A 20,890-nucleotide genomic window follows, 5' to 3' on the forward strand; every position below is an offset into this window, starting at 1 on the left:
AAAACAAGCATAAGCTTTATCTAAGCAAGTGGCCCACTAATCCTACAATTCTAATAATATATACTTCTGATAAGTATAAGGGTTTATAGTACTTTTAGTCCTTTCGTTATTCATAAATTTAATGTTAATTTTTATGATATCTAACTAAATACATTTTATCTTTAGCTAATTAAAATAATGCATTTTTAAAATTCTTTTGGTCGTAAATATTTGCCAATTTTCTATGATTATAAACTGTTCCATTATCTAATTATTGTCGATTTATTGTGTTAGGTTAAGTTTATAATATTTCTTTCATAAAATAAATCTAAAAATAATCTGAATATAATATATTTTATGCAAAAAAAAAAAAGAGATTAAATTAAATATATTCAAAACTGAATTAAAATCGATAACTCTAATAAAAAAGGTTATTAGTTCATTGGTGATAGGTTATTGGTTTAATGAATTTGGTAATAGTTTTGATTTTTTTATTATTGGGTTATTGATTCTTAACGGGTTGAAGTTTTTTCTTAACAGAATAACCGATAACTAGATAATAAATTAATAAATTATATTAATACTATTTTGGTATATAAAGTCCTTTGTATATAGTCTCAAACTTTTAGTTATTCTACAATGTGTTAGTGTTGTGTTTAGCAAGATACAATTTATCAACTCATATGCATGGTTTATTTGGTTTGTCATCATGTTTCTAAGAGATTTTTAATAATTTATTTTTGTGTCAAATCATAATGGTTAAACCAATATCCGAACCAATAACGATCAATAACTAATGAATTGATAAGCAAACATCTTAATGTTTCTTAACGATTTAGCATATCTACAAACCGATAATCAAATAGTTGAACTGATAAACTTTAAAATCAAACTGACTATTAAGCGGCATATATCAAAATCAAAATTTGTTGGTATATAAATGATGAACCAAAAGTATCTACAAACCATTCTAATGTGCTGTATGTACAGCGGAAGTGACATTAGTACTTTAAATTGCAAAAAATACTAACTAAAATAATTGCTCTACACTCTAAAAATTGAATGTCTCAACTCTCAACTGGATCAAGTTATCTTTTTTACTCTAAAATAGAATTGATCTATTTAATGTATAAAATAAAATTGTTGACATTTCACTCAGTGATAAAAAATTTAAAACGTTAGATGATGAAAGTTTGAAAAACTTTATCAAGCCAAAAACATAATCGATTTGTACTATTCACAATGTAAAAAATAGGTTTTGAAATTTTTTATAGAAAAATTGTTAATTGTGAATTTGATGAAAAGAATATTACATTAACCTTGAATATTTCTTAAAACACTATGTAAGTCTTTATGAATGATAGTAATACCATCATCATTAATCAAATTTGAATTAAAAAAATACAAATATTATTATTATATAAATCAAAGCTTAATTTATTTTAGTTTATAAAATAATCTTCGCTTTTTAATTTTTTAAAAGGACTTGACACATTTTTCTATTTGGAGATTCTTTATTTTTAATGTTAATGTCATCCATGTAAGATTTGTAGAAGACATTTTAGTGTCATAAATATTGTTTCTATATCCAATATAGACTTTTTATTTAATTGTAACACAAACATGATTTAAATTCCTAAAAGAATGAAATAAATTAATACTGACAAGTTAGATAACATTTTTTTAACATTATTGGGGATATTTCTAGTTTTAAAGTGGTTTTATTCGGATAAAGTGAAGTATAATTAGGTTAAGTAATGTTTAATGGTCTTATAGATTTATGTCATGTGTACTATATAATAATTTATAGTTGAGATTTATTTAAATTATAAATTCATCCTAATAATAAGTTTGAATTATATACTCATCTTAATAATTCAAGCAACAAAGTTGTCAACTATTTTTATTTTTTTAAAACTATCAAATAAAGCAATTAAGTGTACTCAAACTATTATTTGAGAAATTCTCTGTACTTGAAAAAAGAATTTGTCAATTCTCAATCTGTCCCAATCGAGAAAATAAAAGCACGTTATGGAAAAAAAAGTAATTTGCATTTAGTTTATTCAACTGAATTAGTTACATTTCAATTTTTATAAATTCAACATTAACTTAATAAAATAGGATGGCATAGAAACTCAACCTGAACTTTAAGCCATCAATCTGAACTTTACAAATAATATGTGTTTAATTCAATAAATGAAATTAAATATTGCATATCATCCTTTGTTTTTCTTTTGGGACATGATTTTCAATTCAAAGTTGCTACATTCTGCACTCAAGGAATTCCAATATTTATTATATTTTGGATGCCATCGAAATAGACCTCAAATCAACATTCCAAATACATGGTGCAAATTGTGACAAAAAAGACTAAGAGACAAAATAATGCATGCCTCGTACTAGTTGTAATATTTTATGTTGTAAGTCGTTTTCTGAACTGAGACTAGAGGAAAATGGGACTTACAGACAGACGCCAAAAAAGGAAAACAAAATTAAAAATGGAATTGATTAAACTTTCAATAGCAATGTGAAAAATAATACTGTAACATTTTTTACTATATAGGCCACTGACCAGTACATAGTCAAGTGCGGCAACCAGAGCGGCAATTGATGGCTGTGACAAAAGACTCACCATACATTATAAATACTCATTTCCTTCACTTCCATTTCCATCATCACTTTGTTCAATTTCTCTAACAACACTTGTTTTTCACAAGCTAATTAAGTGTAGAAGAAATGGCCTCAGCTGCTGCATTGATGAGTAACTGCCAAGACATTGTTCGCCCTGTTGCTGATTTCTCTCCAAGTCTTTGGGGTGATCGTTTCCATTATTTCTCCCTTGATAATCAGGTATCTGTTTAAAGAACAAACTAATATTAACTTGTTTTGTAAGATGTATCAGTACTATATAAATTATAATTTATAGGTTGCGGAAGAGTATGCTCAAGAGATTGAAACATTGAAAGAGCAAACAAGGAGTATGTTATCTGCTGCTTGTGGAACGACATTGGCTGACAAGTTGAATCTGATAGACATTGTTGAGCGCCTTGGCTTAGCTTACCATTTTGAGAAACAAATACGAGACATGTTGGATCATATTTACAAATCACATCCTAACTTTGAGAGTCATGAATACACTGACTTAACTACTTCATCTGTTCAGTTTCGACTACTGAGACAACATGGTTACAATATCTCTCCAAGTACGTAATATAATAATCAACACCGTTACACTAGCTATATAGTAATACGTAACTAATAATATTTTGTTTTCAACTTGAACCAGAAATTTTCAGCAGATTCCAAGATGCGAATGGTAAGTTCAAGGAATCACTTAGCGACGACATCAAAGGTCTATTGAACCTATATGAAGCTTCGCATGTAAGGACTCATGGAGAAGATATTTTGGAAGAGGCACTTGCATTCTCCACTGCTCATCTTAAGTCTGCAGCTCCACATTTGAAGTCACCTCTGAGTAAGCAAGTGACTCATGCCCTTGAGCAATCTCTCCATAAGAGCATTCCAAGAGTTGAGACACGATACTTCATCTCTATCTACGAAGAGGAGGAACAGAAGAATGATGTGCTGCTCCGATTTGCAAAACTGGATTTCAACTTACTTCAGATGTTGCACAAACAAGAACTCAGTGAAGTATCAAGGTAATTAATATAAAAAATAAATAAATTGTTATTTGAGAGTTATTTCTCAAATTAATTCTAATTATTTTGTAGGTGGTGGAAAGATTTGGATTTTGTGACAACGCTTCCATATGCTAGGGATAGAGCAGTTGAGTGCTACTTTTGGACGATGGGAGTGTATGCTGAACCTCAATACTCTCAGGCTCGTGTCATGCTTGCTAAGACTATAGCAATGATTTCAATAGTAGATGACACATTCGATGCTTATGGAATCGTAAAAGAACTGGAGGTTTACACCGATGCCATACAGAGGTATGAACTTGCCTCTCTAACAGTTAATGGATTTATTAGACAGGTTTATGAGAAGAGGAACGAACGTAATCTATCTTTCTCTTTTGATTTATTAGGTGGGATATTAGTCAAATTGATCGGCTCCCTGATTACATGAAAATCAGTTATAAAGCACTTTTAGATCTCTACGATGATTATGAAACAGAATTGTCAAAGGATGGCAGATCCGATGTTGTACACTACGCTAAAGAAAGAGTATGAATTTAATCATTTGTCAACCTAATTTTTTTTGAATAAATAGTGATGTTTGAATGTCTTTGCCTGTTGTTGACAGATGAAAGAAATTGTGAGAAACTATTTTGTGGAAGCAAAATGGTTCATTGAAGGATACATGCCACCAGTTTCTGAGTATCTTAGCAATGCATTAGCTACTAGCACTTATTACTTGCTTACCACTACATCCTACTTGGGCGTGAAATCTGCTAACAAGGAAGATTTTGAATGGTTGGCAAAGAACCCTAAAATCCTTGAAGCCAATGTGACTTTATGTCGAGTCATTGATGACATAGCAACCTATGAAGTTGAGAAGGGTAGAGGTCAGATTGCAACTGGAATTGAGTGTTACATGAGGGATTTTGGCGTATCAACACAAGTAGCAATGGAAAAATTTCAAGAAATGGCTGAGATAGCATGGAAGGATGTAAATGAAGGAATTCTTCGATCAACACCTGTCTCTACAGAAATCCTTACTCGAATTCTCAATCTGGCTCGTATTATAGATGTCACTTACAAGCACAATCAAGATGGATACACTCATCCGGAGAAGGTTTTAAAACCTCACATTATCGCCTTGTTGGTAGATTCTGTTGAGATTTAAATAAATTATCACTTCTTGCATTCACAATTCACCTAGGAACACTTGTTAATTCTCAGTCTCTTTATAAATAAGTAATTAATGTATACCTTTGATGGATATCTCGTCGGTATCTCTATAGGCTAGGGTATAAGTTACCTTCTTAACTTAATTTCTTGTTTGTATTAATAAAAAATATTTGAATTTAATTACTTCAGTTTCTATCTAAGCTGCTTTAGCTTAATTTGTTTAAGTTATGTAAAACAATTCTGAAAGTCATGACGTGAAAGAATATGCTTCAACAGTTTCTGATTAGCCACAAGAAAATAAATTAAAAATGAGTATTCCGTAGCTGTTAAAGACGTACGTATTGACCTCCATTGCAAGGGTAAATGCGAACATTATTGTCGACAGGAGCCATTTGTTTATTTCTTTTTTTTTTAATTATTAAAATTTGGTAAGATTTGAAAGTACATATAAAAGATTTTTTTTTTTAATCATGCATTAGCTAGGGAGAATTTTTCTCACATGAAAATATTTCAATAGATAATTCATTTGCTTAATTCTTACTAAATATACGAGTTACGGTACGGTTTATTCATAACCCTAAAAGATTGAATTATTTTAATCAATATTTAATGTGTTCAGAAAAATATAAAAAAAATCTCACTAAATATCTTTTGTTTTGTCATATAAAAATCATTCAACTTGACTAGGTTAATTAAAAACTAAATTTACTTAATTTTTATATTTTATATCGTAAATTAGACATCATACTCTCAAATAACTAGTTAGCTTGATAAAACACATTAAATGCAATGGATTAAATCTCAAAGATCTTCCACCAAATTTCTCTTCATAACACTGGTATGTCTTGTGGATCTAACGATTTGAAGTCGTGGATCATATTAAACTGATGATTTTGTGTTCGTCAAACGAGACTATGTATGACCATAGAATTTTTATATGTACTTTATAAATATATAAATTCTATTTTAAAAAAGTTTAAGATTTTATGTGTAAATTTTCGATCAAAGTTAAACTGTTCAACTCTCGAAATATAAAATCTGTCACATAAATTGAGTCACAGGGAGTAAATTTTATGTAATAAGTAATAAATAATATTTCCCCCGTTCTATTTTATGTGACACATTCAAATTTTGAGATTTAAACAAGTTTATCTTTGACCATAAGTTTTTTCATAGATTTTTTAAAACATTTTAAATTGATAATCATTGTGACTCGTAGTACTTTTTACATAGTTTACAAATATATAAATTTTATTTCAAATTAAAATAAAATTGAAGATTCCATCCTAAATTTTCAGTCAAACTTAAATTATTTAACTCTTAATAAAAAAAATTATCACATAAATTGAAATTGAGAGGTGGAGCAACTTTTTATAATGAACTTAAAGTTGGAACCGCCAGAAAAATTTACACAATTTGGGAATATCTTCTATTCAAAGTTGCTACATTCTGCACAGAAGGAAATAAAAAAATTGTAAGTGGCATCAAAGCAGACCCTGAATCAACAGCCCACGTGAATATGGAGTTTGAAGCTAAAATGTAAAAAATATTATCAAAAAATTTAAAGGGACATATTAATTTTTTTAATCAAAAGGATAAAATTGTTATTGATACAGCGATTTTATTTTCACATTGTTAAGTTAAAATCGTTGACCTACTAGCAATTTTGTTCAAATCTTTTTTTCTTTTCTTTTCTTTTTTTAAAAAATCACTGCCTAAGCAGCAACATTAGTGGATTTCTTTTTGGAGAATCGCTGCCTCGATAGCAATTTTTTTCGAATTTTTTTTTAAAGATCATGCCTTGGCAGCTATTAAAGTATAATATTTTTTTAAAAATATGTAGCTGCCAATTATTTTTAAAGAAATTATTTAATGTTGGTGATTTTTTAAAAGAAATAATTAAAATCCACATTTTTATAAAAAAAGTTTTTTTTGTTTTAATTAAAAAAATCAGTTCTAATAAATTTTCTTTTTTAAGAATATTGTTGCCAATTATTTTTTTAATCGTTTTAATTTTGGTGATTTTTCTTTTTTGATTTTGATCAAAATAAAAATTGCATTACAATTTTTAGTAAAGATTTCACTAAATGATTTTTTTAATAAAGAATCCATTTTTTTAAATCACTACAATTGCAGTATTTATATATTAAAAAAAATAGCGTTTTAGTGAAAAAGATTTCTTGGCAACGATTTTCGTGATTTTTTTTAATAAAAGACCGCTGCTTGGTGGAAATTTTTTGAAAAACATAAATCAATGCCAATTTTTTTAATAAAAAATTGTACAATTATTTTTTAAAATTGATTCACCAACATTTAATACGAATTAATAATTGCCAGCAATATTTTAATAAAAGTTATTTAACTAAATAGTTGTCAAGATTTTAAAAAGGAAGAAAGAAAAAAAAATGCAAACATGCAGCGATTTGCAAAAAAATATAATAATTTCCCACATAAATCGTTGCCTAGGCAGCGATATTAAAAAAAAATTAAAACAAAAACGCTGCAGTCAAAGCGATTTTATTTTTATAATTTTTTTTTTGCCAAAAACGCTACCCATGTTGCGATTTTCTTTGGAAATATCGCTGATAGATCAGTGATTTTGAGCTTTTAACAGACTTAAAGTCGTGCAAACAAAATCGCTTCTGACATAGCAATTTAGCCGTTTTGGTTAAAAAAAAAGTTAATGTACCCTTTTAAAATTTTTGATTTTTCTTTTACTTTTTAGACTTCGAACTCTATGAATATGCAGTAATAACAAAAAGAACGAACATAATAAATAATTAATAACGCACACATAGAATGTCATAATACATATATTTTTCAAATGTATAATACATTCTTTTCTTAAGTTGAAATTAGAAACTCTTAATGAAGCAATATCGGACCAACAGATTCTCCACAGTCGCCGAAGAAGGAAAAAGAATACAATATGCATGGCACAAGGAATTAAGAAAAATGATATAATTTCTATATACAGAAAATGTATATAGATGACACATTCGATGCTTATGGCATGGTAAAAGAAGTTGAGGTCTACACCGATGCCATACAGAGGTACAAACTACTTGTGAACATTTTATAATTTAAAGCCAAATGGGGGTTGGAAAGATCATATCAAACAACATTTTTGTTCATTTTTTCATATCTTTTCCTACAAATTATAATCTAAAACATGCCTGGATGTCAAACTATAGATATTTCTCTTTTTTCATATGATATACATATATATTTTTATTAAATAGATGAACTTATCAAATTCATTTCTTTTTCATTTATTAGGTGCGATATTAACCAAATTGATCGGTTCCCTGATTACATGAAATTGAATGCCTTTGCTTGTTGTTGACAGATGAAAGAAATCGTGAGAAATTATTTTGTGGAAGCAAAATGGTACCGCCAGTCTCTGAGTATCTTAGCACTGCATTAGTTACTAGCACTTATTACTTGCTTACAACTACATCCTGCTTTGGCATGAAGTGTGCCAACAAGGAAGAATGATTTGTTGCTTCGATTTGCAAAACTGGACTTCAACTTACTTCAGATGTTGCACAAACAAGAACTCAGTGAAGTATCAAGGTACGCTATTAATTTAGATGAAATAAATTACTATTATTTGTTGATATGTAGTCTCTCAGAATCTGATATGTTAAAAACTTACTCTATAGGTGGTGGAAAGATTTGGATTTTGTGACAACGCTTCCATATGCTAGGGATAGAGCAGTGGAGTGCTACTTTTGGACGATGGGAGTGTATGCTGAACCACAATACTCTCAGGCTCGTGTCATGCTTGCTAAGACTATAGCGATAGTAGATGACACATTCGATGCTTATGGAATAGTAAAAGAACTGGAGGTCTACACTGATGCCATACAGAGGTATGGACTACTTCTGGAACAGTTAATAATTTAAGTAGATCGTCCAATAAATGGCAGAAATGACCATATCAAACAACACATTTGAAGTTTTACCTACAATTTGTAATCGGAGACTAGCATGGATGCCAAAAACTAGACATGTCTCCTTCTTTCATTATGTTCTGTTAAACTGATAAACTTATCAAATTCGTTTCTTTTTCAATTATTAGGTGGGATATTAGCCAAATTGATCGGCTCCCTGATTACATGAAAATCAGTTATAGAGCACTTTTGGATCTTTACAATGATTATGAAACGGAGTTGTCAAACGATGGCAGGTCCGACATTGTACACCACGCAAAAGAAAGAGTATGAATCATAACTTGTACCAGTTAATTCAATATTAATCAGTTAAACCAATTGTGAAGCTTTTTCTCTTACAATTTTTGTTTGTAATGAAATTTATTCTTTGAAGAAATAGTGATGTTTGAATGTCTTTTCTTGTTGTTAAAAGATGAAAGAAATCGTGAGAAACTACTTTGTGGAAGCAAAATGGTTCATTGAAGGATATATGCCACCAGTCTCTGAGTATCTTAGCAAAGCATTAGCTACCAGCACTTATTACTTGCTTACCACTACATCCTACCTGGGCATGAAGTCTGCTACCAAGAAAGATTTTGAATGGTTGGCCAAGAACCCTAAAATTCTTGACGCCAATGTCGAGTCATTGATGACATAGCCACCTGTGAGGTTGAGAAGGGTAGAGGTCAGATTGCAACTGGAATTGAGTGTTATATGAGGGATTATGGCGTATCAACACAAGGAGCAATGGACAAATTTCAAGAAATGGCTGAGACAGCATGGAAGGATGTAAATGAAGGAATTCTTCGACCAACTCCCGTGTCAACAAAGATTCTGACTCGTATTCTCAATCTTGCTCGCATTATTGATGTCACTTATAAGCACAATCAAGATGGATACACTCATCCTGAAAAAGTACTAAAACCTCATATTATTGCGTTGTTGGTGGACTCTGTTGAAAATTAAATAATCTATTGCTTTGTACATCTGGGATCACTTGGTTCCCAGCCCCTCAAATAAGTATTTGATTGGTGGCTTGTTGGGATTTCTGTTGCTAGATAGGGCAGGAGTTGCTGGCGGTACATATTACCGTTCAGTCAACTTACCTCCCTAAATTCTTTGTATCACTTTTGACATTTTTAATACATATCACTTCTTTCAACTAAATCCTCTTGATCTCGAGCTTGAACCTATTAATGTACAATTAGACTGCAGAAGTTACCGGCAAAATTTTCAATCGAAGGTAACATAAAGCAAACAATATGTGCTAAGGAGGACCACCCAACATGATTCCACAGAAGGAAAAAGCAAAATTTACATAAATAATAATATTCTAAATCAATATATGTGGATAAAAGCTTGAAAATATTTCCATAAATCAATTGTAAATATCAAATTAGGATGGAAATAAAACTCAAAACCACCGTAATCTCAAACATAAAACTACTCAAAAAATCATTTCATTTTTAAGACATTTACCTTCTTTTGTCGAGTTCTAGGACATTATAAAGTCATAGACATAGAAATAAAAGGGAAGAAAAGGAAGGATTGTGGGGAGAGGAAAGCCAGGGAAGAGGCAGTGCATGGAATAGGCAAAGCAAAAATTGCACATCTCATGCTCTGGCTCGTCCCCGTCTATCCATACCACACCAATTTTTACCTCAATAGACTTTACTTACCCATGATTTTAGCATTCCTTCCATCTAGAGGGAAAAAAAAAGTTAAGATGAATCGTTTTGATTTCTTTAAAAATGTCAATGGCTGAATGATTAGTGAAATGGCTGATTTATGTGAAGTAAAGACTAGAAGAAGAAATAGGTATAGTACAAAGGCTAGTACTACTAAGTACTAAGGAGTACAGCCGATCCTCTCTTGTTTTGAAGATTCAATTATCCCTCACTGTACTGCAGCTTTCTGTTTGTAGTACAAATTTCCCCAAAAGCTAAAAGCTACTTCTAGATGAAAGATAATAATGTAAACTATTACGATTACAATTCATAGAAAAGCAATATAGAAACAAACAGCCTGGACAGTCCAATGAAATCTTTCCTTTTGGGTGGGAAATAAGTTCAAGGAAATCAACTAGATCGTTGGTTTTGATACGGCGCATTAGTTTGATTCTGCTATTTGAACAAATGGTACCAAAAAGACAATCAGTTGAAGGACTGCTCTTAAGTTTCACAGATCATAACTTACGGCTTTCATCACTAAAGGTGACAGCCTGAATGAAGAATCCACCACATTTACAGAAGAACAGGGAACGGGGAGTCATTCCAGACTAACAGAGAATCAAATATCCTCGTTTATGAGTTGCTTACATTATCGCCCAACAACTAAATAACTATCCAGCAACTTAAGTTAGAACTCAGCAATACAGATTGGAAGAATGATCGAGAAAAGCTATATTCCTCCCAAAGCTAGATTGCTTTTTTCATTGATCTGAAAGAAGAAAAAATAATATCATAAGAAGATATCAATTTGCCCCACTCCCAAATTAGACTTTTCAACAAAGATATAAGACAAATGAAGAACCACACCTTTACAATCATTACGCATCCAACATATACAAAAAAAAACAAAACCAAACTGAAATCCCAATACTGGGAGCACAAGGATATACAAGAAAACACATTGAGGTTGCTAAAGCAAGAGAAACAACCAATCTACGTGCAATACCATACTCGTTACACAGGGGTTATATTATACCAGGTCTGAAGATATGGTTTAGTTTGACTTTCATATCGAACTTAATAGTGCTAGGAGAAAACACTAAATTGACTGTGGAAGCTAATACAAAATCTGTTTGATAGAGAAAAACAGCATATTCAACTAGTGACTTGATTGAAATATGGAACTTCCTCTCAAGCTGTATTACTAACAAATCTGTTAGAAAGTCTAGTAGCAAATTTTACAAGAACTTTCAAGTGGAAGAGATCATTTGAGTGGACTCAGTCGGAGATAGAAACAACTTATCACTATATGTTGGATGTGGGTCTAACATTTCAAAGCATCCTAAAATGGACAACGCATTCAATAAATATGTGATGGATTACTTGGAGATGGGGTAAATAGATAATTCTGAACCATCCTAACACGCTGGTACTTTGATATATTTGAGAACCTTCATTTATGGAAAGCATATAGATAAAGCTTTACTGTAAGCAAGTCCATAATTATTCACGCTAGCTTATTCAGTTATTGAACAAGAAAGAAGACTTGACAATCTATAACGCCACTCTGAGATCAGCCTTCTAATTAGAGTAGTATTATCTGGTCTCTAGAATCAGTAACCTTACTAAAGGAATCTATTCATTGCCTGTAGATGTGACTATCACCTCAGGCTTTACGGAAGAACTAACAGACAATTTGAACATGCTGGTGCAGAAAAACTTCAGTAAGATTCTACATTGTTTAGCCTTTTTCTCTTTAAGATACATCGTATGTTGAGTTTCACTTTGATATTCAAACTAATTTCACTTACAGAGGTTTTTGGTGTTGCCAATACCGTCTTCAATTATGTTGATAATCATTTTCCTTTTTGACAATCAATTTCAATTTATTAGTCGATTGTCTAGGAAATACAGGTGTCATAAAGAAAATACCTTATTAGTTCCAAGACTTTCAAGATTTTTCTCATCCTGAGAACTCCAAAGGAGTGAATGTCCTGTGCATTTTCTTATATCTAAGTTCACTAGTTCACTGTAATGACCTGATATTTCTTCTTTTCTTATGACCGTCGTGTCGGGGCCAGCTTTCGTGCACCTCGACTAATTCTACGGGATACCTGTCACCTCCCACCAACAACACATATCTAGTAACTTTGTCCACCAAGGCTAGGACAGATGGGAAGAACCACTAGTGTTTTTTTTGTCTCCACTGAGTTTGGAATCTAAGGTTCTCAATCACTTCATTGACCATTAGGCCACACCCTTTGGTGCCTATAGTGACCTAATATCTCCACATGAATTCAAGAGTTATTTCCTTAACTATAAATTTGCTATTTTAACGGATTGCATACCAAAGTGGGTAATTAAAGGATAAATTTGTGGACCCGACCCTCATTACATAAGATGGTGTGATAGTCAGCTGCACCTTGGTGGAAACTTAAGGTGTAATAGGCCAAGCCCACTCTTTTCTTGTTGGCATCTAAATAAGGGTTAGGACAAATGTTGGAAGAACTACAATTTCCAACCTAAAGAAAAGAAAGGAACGAGCAGAAGAGTGGTTAGTCAGCGGCGGCTCAGGGGTTAACGGTAGAGGAAATTTGTAATGAGAAATATAACAAAACTCGGAAGAAGTTGGTTTCTGATGAAAATGTATGCATTTGGATAAGTAAAGAGGGAATTGAGAATGCATTGGAGTAAATTAACACAATCTGAATGCAAGTAGTGTAAGTGTGTAACTGTTGATGTGAGGACGCAGTACACAAGGATCAGCCTGGTACAATTTATGGAAGGGCATGATCAGAAAGTAATAAGGATGACCCAGGATACATAAAGCATTATTGAATAGGATTACAGGATCATATCTACAATCCATGAGATCCAAGATGAAAAATTAGTAAATACTGTAATTTCTCAGTTAATTCATTGTCAATCATAAAGGTCACCCACAAATAACCTTTTTTAGGTACATTGAAAAGTTAAATACAAGTATATAATGTAATATATAGCAGCGACAAAAGATATATAATGTGCCGTATATGCGCTAAGTTGTTCAAATTGCAGAGAGAAGAAGATATTTTCTTGGGGAGAAAATGCAATGCCAGAGCTCTATCATTTGGCCTTCCATTCAATTATTTAAGTTATTTTACTGACTTTAGCCATTTTCCAAATCACTACACACTAAATTATCGAACTGAAGCAAAATTTTCACATTGCATCTAAGCAGCTTACACAAATATACATGTTAATAGCAAATAAACAAAGCTTGTATACATGTATATGAATAGATAACAGCACCAAAAACCCCAACCGACAAGTAATAACAAAAAATAAAGTAAATACCTCTAGACCTTAGCTTTCCAGTAACACCTCTTTGCAAGTTGACTTATTGTGGCCTGTACCCTTGCATCTACTACATTGGAGCTGACGCTTAGTTACTTCATTGGAACCCACCTTCTTAGTCGTTGGCCTCCCTGGTGGACGACGGGTGGGAGGAGGGGTTACTGTTACAGCAGCTTGAGAAGCATCCTTTCTCTTGGGCTTTTCTAAGCTTGGAATTGGATGTATTGACTCTGAATAAGTTGATCTATAACTATCGACAGTGAAGTACCTGGCACAATAGTCGTATGGATCACGACCAAGGCAACCCATGACAGCTATCGCATGGCAACAAGGTAAGCCAGTTAGCCCCCAATCTCTGCAACTACAGTCGCAATTGTCCATGTCAACTACTTCTATGGTATCCCCCTGGACCTCAAATTTGGTACCATTGGGCATCAACGCATGAATAGAACTAAATCTTAGGCTTTCTTTCTCTAGCTTTTCCTCCATAAATGGAGTTAGCCTTGTCACCCATTGATTGGATTCAGTCCGCCGGGTATAAATGAGCTCCATTATCTTACCTCTTATTGCATCAACCATCTGCGTGATTGGCAAGTCATGAGCATCTGATGCCCAACCATAAAAAAGCTCTCCAAAGTTTGATGTCATGTGGTTATATCGCATCCCACGGAAAAAAGCATTTGCCCAGCTAATAGGCTCACTCTGCATTACCCAGTGGTAAGCATCTAGTGAAATACTTCTTATGCTTTCTACATACCTCTGGAAGCCTTCAGGCTTTGGTGCATAAGCCGCACCGTAAAAATCCTCAACCAAAAGGCGCTTGACTTCATGAGAAAATTGCCCTCTGACATCTCTGATAAGTTGTTCAGAGAGATAGCGTAGACAGTAGCCATGAAAGACATCCTCACCCTGAAATATTTCAGCAATTGACTCTCTAAGCCCCTTCTCTCTATCAGACACGAAGGTAATACCACGACACATTGACAATGCAGTTCTAAGCTGTAATAGGAACCAATGCCAGTTATCATCAGATTCTGAGTCTACTATGGCAAAAGCAACAGGAAAAACATCATCATTTCCATCAGCAGCTGTTGCTGCTAACAGAGTGCCTTGGTATTTGGACTTCAAAAATATACTATCAAGGAAAAGCAGGGGCCTGCAGCCTTGTTCAAAGCCATAGAGTGAAGCATGAAATGATACAAAGAGCCTGTGAAAGCTTGAGTCATCCTTTGTTGTGAAAGTTGCAAGACTTCCAGGATTTGTCTCCATCACTTTTTCACAAAAAAATGGCAGCTGACTATACGCCTCCTTATATGAACCCTGAAGCTGCTCCTTAGCAATCTCTTTTCCACGCCATGCCTGGAAATAATTTAACTGGATTCCATATTCCTTTTGTATGTCATTGACAATGTCCTTTGGCTTGTAATTCGGGAAAACTTTCAACTTCTCCTTTATAATACTAGCCACCCAACTCCTTGTTGCCTGATAGCCATTAGTAACAACGGCCCCTTCACAGGTATGGGTAGGATTCATTTTTTTAATGCAGATTAATTGGGTGGTTGACAATCTTGATGCATGAATTCTCCATGGACAGCCCTCTGCTTTACATTTTACAGTCACTCGATGACTATCATTCTTCTTATACTTGAAAGCAAATTGATTTGCAATAGCATATTTTCGCAATGTCTCACGAAATTCATGTACACTATTAAACCTTTGGCCCACGCCAGTTATATCATTCTGCCACTGCTGAGCAGCTTTAGCATTCTTCTCATCATAATTAGCAGCAGCAAATGAAATAGGACCAGGCAATTCAGCTCCTATCGTAAGTGTGTCATCAACATTATTTGTATCACCTACGACATCAAAATTGGCATCAAGCAAGAGGCCAGACTCATTGGGATCATCCACGATATCCTCCACAACACTCAGGGGAGCTTCAACTGGGACGGCCATTTCTGATAAAGTCGTCCTGCTTGACCTGCAGCACAGTATGTCTATATAATTTATTCTTTTAAAGGGAGAATTCTACATATTTAGGCAGCAAGGAATCTACCTACTGCCAGGCATGTTTGAGAAATCAGGATCAATAGCTTCTTCAGTCATCACATAGATCTCTGCAGTATCAGAGTCCCCATGGAATTTGATCATGCGCTTAAGGTCTTTGTCATTGGAGATTGTTATAAGTGTCTTCCTGTTTCCAGGGAGAAAATATTTAACTGACATAGTAGCAAGGCTGCAGTTAAACATCTCGGCAACCTCCATCTTGAAATCATTGTAGTCCAGCTTTCCATCCACTTCCATAGCATGAGCATCTCCGCCTTTATATGAAAGGAAACCATCTCTATCAGTATCAAATTCACCACCTGACTGACATATGGCGATAACTCGCTTCCCAGCCATGACCTAAAGCAACATTCACAAATCAAATATAAGATAAAAAACATAATGCAAATATCCAGCCAATGGAGCACTAAGCTCTTGTTTGTCAAATATCTCAGAGGCAACCAAAAAAGATAGTTCATCTCAACGGAAAAATTAAATTGATGAAAAGCCTTAAACATTCAACAACAAGAATTTAAAAAAGGAAGTTCATTCATATCAAAGACAGTCAAAGGCGGAATTTGAGACAGAACCAGCTACCAATCTAAAATTTGTATAACCAAATCAAGGACCATCTTTCGAAAATCAAGGACTAATATCTACAAGTGCAAAAACTGCAGTATTTATGAAATCGGAGATCACCGACATTTAAGCATCATCATTAGCTTTGAGAGCGCTTTTAGCGCAACAAGATTTCAAAACGAAGATCACCCACATTCATAAGCGGAGGACAGCTTAGATATTTTTGTCTTGTTCAGAGATTGGATCATTGCGGAAAAAAGAAACTTTGATCCCCCAAATTAAATAAAGAAGAAGACCTGACCTACAATGAGATACTAACAGTAGCGACGTGATTGAAATCATGGGACAACAGCAATAGAAAATGTCAATTCCAGAGAAGCTTCCTCACCAGATTATTGCCAAATTAGGAAACAAAAATTTGTAGGATATTAGGATGGTAATTTATTACTATTATTATACAAACTTGTTAAATATACTACATGCACATTGTAAGTTTAGAAATTACAAGTCAAAAGACTTGCAATTATATAACTTGCATAAAATTTCAAAGTTTTATTTCAAAAATTTAAAGGTTTCTTTTTATAACCAAGAAACGTGTTTGTGACCCGCCCTTTGGACCAATCACAGCCTTCTAAAATCTAAACTCGCTGGAGAATGGGCCCGCCCCTCTATTCTTCTCCATTTAAATATCAAGCTTCGCTTTGCGTGGTGTGAGGCTTGAACCTTCGACCTAAGCCAGAAATCCTACATCTTTTGCCACTCGAGCTAAGCCTTGGGGGGGAAAAAAATTAAAGGTTTTAGTCTTGAACTTGTTAAAAATTGTCTTAGTTGTAGTCTTGTATAAAACTATCATCTTATTTTTTTTTAAAAAAAAAGAAGGGAATAATGCTTAAAGATTTAAATTAATATGAATTTTTAAAAAGTATCACTAAGAGTCCCCTTCCATTCTACTAAGACCAGGTAATGGGATGGGATGGGCTTACCATTTAGACCCCTTAATCCCGTCTCGTTAAGGCCATGTACCCCCAAACTCCATTCCACTAAAATAGGATCATCCCGTGGCTTAGGTTATTCTTTATTGACATAATTTAGTTTGGCTCCGCTTTCAAACTTAGTTCTAGAATTTTAGATGGTAATAAAAGGTTAAAATTGGACTTAGCACCCTCTCTTAACTTGGAAAGACAATTAATATAACTTAGTAAGTGTTTGGGTGATATACAATTGGAGAAAAGTTCAAATGTTTCCCTCTCTTCTCAAGAACCAAGTGGGCTATTTCTTAGCAAATTGTGCTCAATTCATATATGGCATTTCTGCGAAGATCTCTTTGTTAGTTGGAAGAAGAATCCGCCCAAATCGGATTATTTGAGGAACATATCATGAGAGGATTCGATTTGACTAGACAATGTGTGGTTGGCAACAAGAATAAGAGCAGCACACTAATTAGTAATTACTATGATTGAGCGTAGACGGGGAAAAAGTAGTAGCTAAAGGAAAGCTAAAAGATGTTGGCGAAAAAGTAAAGGAAAATCGGATACACATTGAAAAGAGGGAAAACTGAGCTAGCTAATTAAGGGGTTTAGATTCGCCTCTCCTTGGCAGAGGCGAACCCAGGATTTGAATACTTAAATGCACCAATATAAACATAGCTCAAATATGAGGTCTAAGCTAAACTTAAAATAAAAACATGCTTAAGTGGGATTCGAACCTTGGTCTAGAGGGTGGTATCTCAAGCTTCTACCAATTGCACAAGGGCACTTCTATGTGTTTTTATGGGTGCATTGTTAACTATCTCTTAGTTTCTACCAGTTTTTCAAAATAGATATACACATATAATTTTTTCGAAAGTTAGCGGGTTCACGTGCACCCCCACCATATAGTGTGCATCCGCCCCTGCTCCTTGTTTCCTTATCAGTACATACTACATCCATTCATCAAATGTTTATTTTACTTCTTTAAAGATTGAACACCATCAACAAAATTTCTGTTTTTTCCATCTTGTGAAATCATGCTTCTCCTTTTTTCTGTTTCTTTTTTTTATTCCTTGTATGTCCTATATATTTCATTAAGTACATATATTTGCCAGAAATGTCATCTTATCATTTAAGTTCCCCTGTTGACCCTATCTTTCTTGTATATAGAACTGCAATTTTCTGCAATCACTAAGGAAGACCATATGGTTATGAATTAATGGTCTATTCTAGTTAAGTAAGATTATTAAACAAACTGTTTTTTCGGTTGATTAAAGGGCTTACTATAAAGAAGGGCAAAAAACAAAAAAGGAAAGGGAGAATTAATGAATGAAAGCCACGGGATACCAAATGTCTCTTTTAGTTGAAGTTTTGACCACGTGACACTTTCGTAAAGCAAAGAGCCATCAAGATCAAACTTAAATTTTAAGAAAATGCGTCTACTTGACTTTGTGGACTGAAACTAATTGAGTAGTTCTGCTAACATTTGTAGTAATCCATCATTTCTTTTATTATATATATATGATCATACCAACGGAAGGAGATTAATTAAGAAATGACGAGAAATGATATGGCGAGTGCGCTTATGGTGGTTATCTACTTCCCTCTGTTATTAGGAAGTCCTTACGACTAAATTACTCTGTTTATATTTTAGTGATGAACTGCGGGAATAAGTACTGATGAAGATATGTAATTCAAATATTACACTTTGGAGATCCCACCCACTCTTCATTTTATAATTTCTTTTTGTAATGGAGATCATTGGCAAAAATGAATAAAAGATGAAAACAGAGTGATTGAAGTAGTTGAGTTTTGATTCTATATAAACAATCATTAATCCCAAATGTATAAACAGAACTTAAACTTGGCTCTAATTTTCATTTTGACATTTAATTTAGGGTTAGTATCTATTGAACTCTTCAATTCAATACAAATGTCTTTCTTTTTCATCGAGTTGTTATAGATCCTGTTCCTGGATTAACTTCGTCCTTGCACCCACCCAAGGCAGGTTCAACCCTAAAGTCGCCCAAGAAATAAGGAACTCAAAATTACACAGAAAGAAGCAAAAGGCCCCAAATTCAGTTCATAAACACAACGATACAGAAAAATTAAGGTCAAATATGAACACATATACATCCGAAATCGCATAGAAAATAAATAAAATTCGAGCAAGAGGCAAGATTAACCATAGCGTGAGATCAAACCAAAAACAAAGCAGTAGAACACATAGAAAGTAAACCTAAAAGATGAAGGAGATACCTGGGAAGAGATAAAACAGAAGTAATGAAGGCGATGTGAAATGTTAATTGTACCAAGCAATAGCAGAATGAACGTCTGCACTTGGAACTTCTAGCCGCTTATACTATGGTTAGTACTTTTTTTGGTTAGAATATCAATAATCTTGTATTTATTATTAGCATTAATTATATTTTCAATACTTTATAATTATCTAAAATTCAATTGATGGCAACAAACTATTTAGAAATGTTGATTAAATATTCTGTTTTTTCATTAAAAATGTCTATAATAAACAAAATAGTAATTTATTTGTGAATTATTATTTTTATAATATTGACTCCTAAAATATGTTAAAGTTCTGAAATATTTGTGAAAGATAAATCTATGATTTCCTATTGAAAAGTAAAATTGGAAAAAGACTTTTAAAATAAAATATATAGGAAAAATAATTAATCTTTTTAAAAAAGAGGACACTAATTAATATTAGAAACTAATTGAGTGCATTAATAGTGGAAAAAACTACTATAAATAAGTTTGTTTCGTGTTAAAATTAATTTAATGTGAATAAAATATTTAAATACTCCAAAGTTATAATCTATCTTGCTATAACTCTTCTTAGAATTATTGAATTTTAATTTGCAAAACATAATTTAATCTCTTTTTTTTTTTAATTGGATTGTTGTTCAAGAGATTTTTAGCTGTGTCTATGACATGTACGACAAGGTAACCTAATTTTATTTTCGCAAGAAGAAAAGAAATTAAGTTAATTTATTCATGATATTATAATATTAACAAATGGATAATTTATTTTTACAACATTAATCTTTTTTTTGCTAATCAAACCACTTGTAAGATTAATTTTTTTATAAACTAGACTCAGTGAAAATTGTTATAAATGTGATGCAACCACACTATACATGAACTTTTTGAGAATTATATGAAAAATGAGAAAATTAAAATTAATATATTTCGATGCATTGAAATAAATAACATTTAATGTGAACTTTGACGATGATTATCCTTATATATACAATTTTAAAATTGATTAAAGTTGTAAAATAAATAGCAGATAGAGTGGTGATTTGGATTGAATGCATTATATATATATACCAAAATAAATAATCAGCTATGGAAAGATGATTATGGAGTAACATATAAACGTGGTTACCTTCAATCATATACTATGACTATTTTCTGTACTTTGCAATTGACTTCTCAATTTAATAATGTCATTAATATATATATATATATATTAAATTGTGGTAAACTCACATAATATATATCATACTATAGTAAAATATAAATCTTCTCTAGGTATCTTTAAAATT

At 32.6% G+C, this 20,890-nt stretch overlaps 2 protein-coding genes and 1 pseudogene across 2 annotated transcripts; 2 read left to right on the top strand and 1 right to left on the bottom strand.

The window, feature by feature from the left end:
• Positions 1 to 2,670: 2,670 nt before the first annotated feature.
• LOC107030098 (viridiflorene synthase-like) lies at positions 2,671 to 4,936 on the top strand. The gene is made up of 6 exons (XM_015231500.2): positions 2,671 to 2,829; positions 2,906 to 3,182; positions 3,266 to 3,638; positions 3,711 to 3,929; positions 4,025 to 4,163; positions 4,243 to 4,936. Exons 1-6 carry the CDS (start codon positions 2,716 to 2,718, stop codon positions 4,783 to 4,785), a joined length of 1,665 nt encoding a protein of 554 aa, XP_015086986.1. The 5' UTR covers positions 2,671 to 2,715; the 3' UTR covers positions 4,786 to 4,936.
• Positions 4,937 to 7,770: 2,834 nt separating this feature from the next.
• Positions 7,771 to 9,691, top strand: LOC107025737 (annotated as a pseudogene).
• Positions 9,692 to 10,685: 994 nt separating this feature from the next.
• On the bottom strand, positions 10,686 to 19,712 carry LOC107008153. Its single transcript, XM_015207080.2, has 4 exons — positions 19,584 to 19,712; positions 15,788 to 16,137; positions 13,732 to 15,712; positions 10,686 to 11,164 (listed from the first exon to the last, which is right to left on the bottom strand). The coding sequence occupies exons 2-3, from the start codon at positions 16,132 to 16,134 to the stop codon at positions 13,741 to 13,743; spliced, it is 2,319 nt and encodes a 772-aa protein (XP_015062566.1). The 5' UTR covers positions 16,135 to 16,137; positions 19,584 to 19,712; the 3' UTR covers positions 10,686 to 11,164; positions 13,732 to 13,740.
• Between the last annotated feature and the right edge of the window lie 1,178 nt (positions 19,713 to 20,890).

The sequence above is a fragment of the Solanum pennellii genome, chromosome 1, assembly GCF_001406875.1.
Source record: "Solanum pennellii chromosome 1, SPENNV200".
NCBI classification, from domain to species: domain Eukaryota; kingdom Viridiplantae; phylum Streptophyta; class Magnoliopsida; order Solanales; family Solanaceae; genus Solanum; species Solanum pennellii.

Bases quoted from the DNA above. Each gene is read 5' to 3' on its own strand.
- LOC107030098 (XM_015231500.2), top strand. From the start codon at position 2,716: ATGGCCTCAGCTGCTGCATTGATGAGTAACTGCCAAGACATTGTTCGC. The intron at 3,639-3,710 runs GTAATTAATATA...ATTATTTTGTAG, and splicing joins GAACTCAGTGAAGTATCAAG to GTGGTGGAAAGATTTGGATT. The intron at 4,164-4,242 runs GTATGAATTTAA...TGTTGTTGACAG, and splicing joins TACACTACGCTAAAGAAAGA to ATGAAAGAAATTGTGAGAAA.
- LOC107008153 (XM_015207080.2), bottom strand. From the start codon at position 16,134: ATGGCTGGGAAGCGAGTTATCGCCATATGTCAGTCAGGTGGTGAATTT. The intron at 15,713-15,787 runs GTAGATTCCTTG...ACTGTGCTGCAG, and splicing joins TCAAACATGCCTGGCAGTAG to GTCAAGCAGGACGACTTTAT.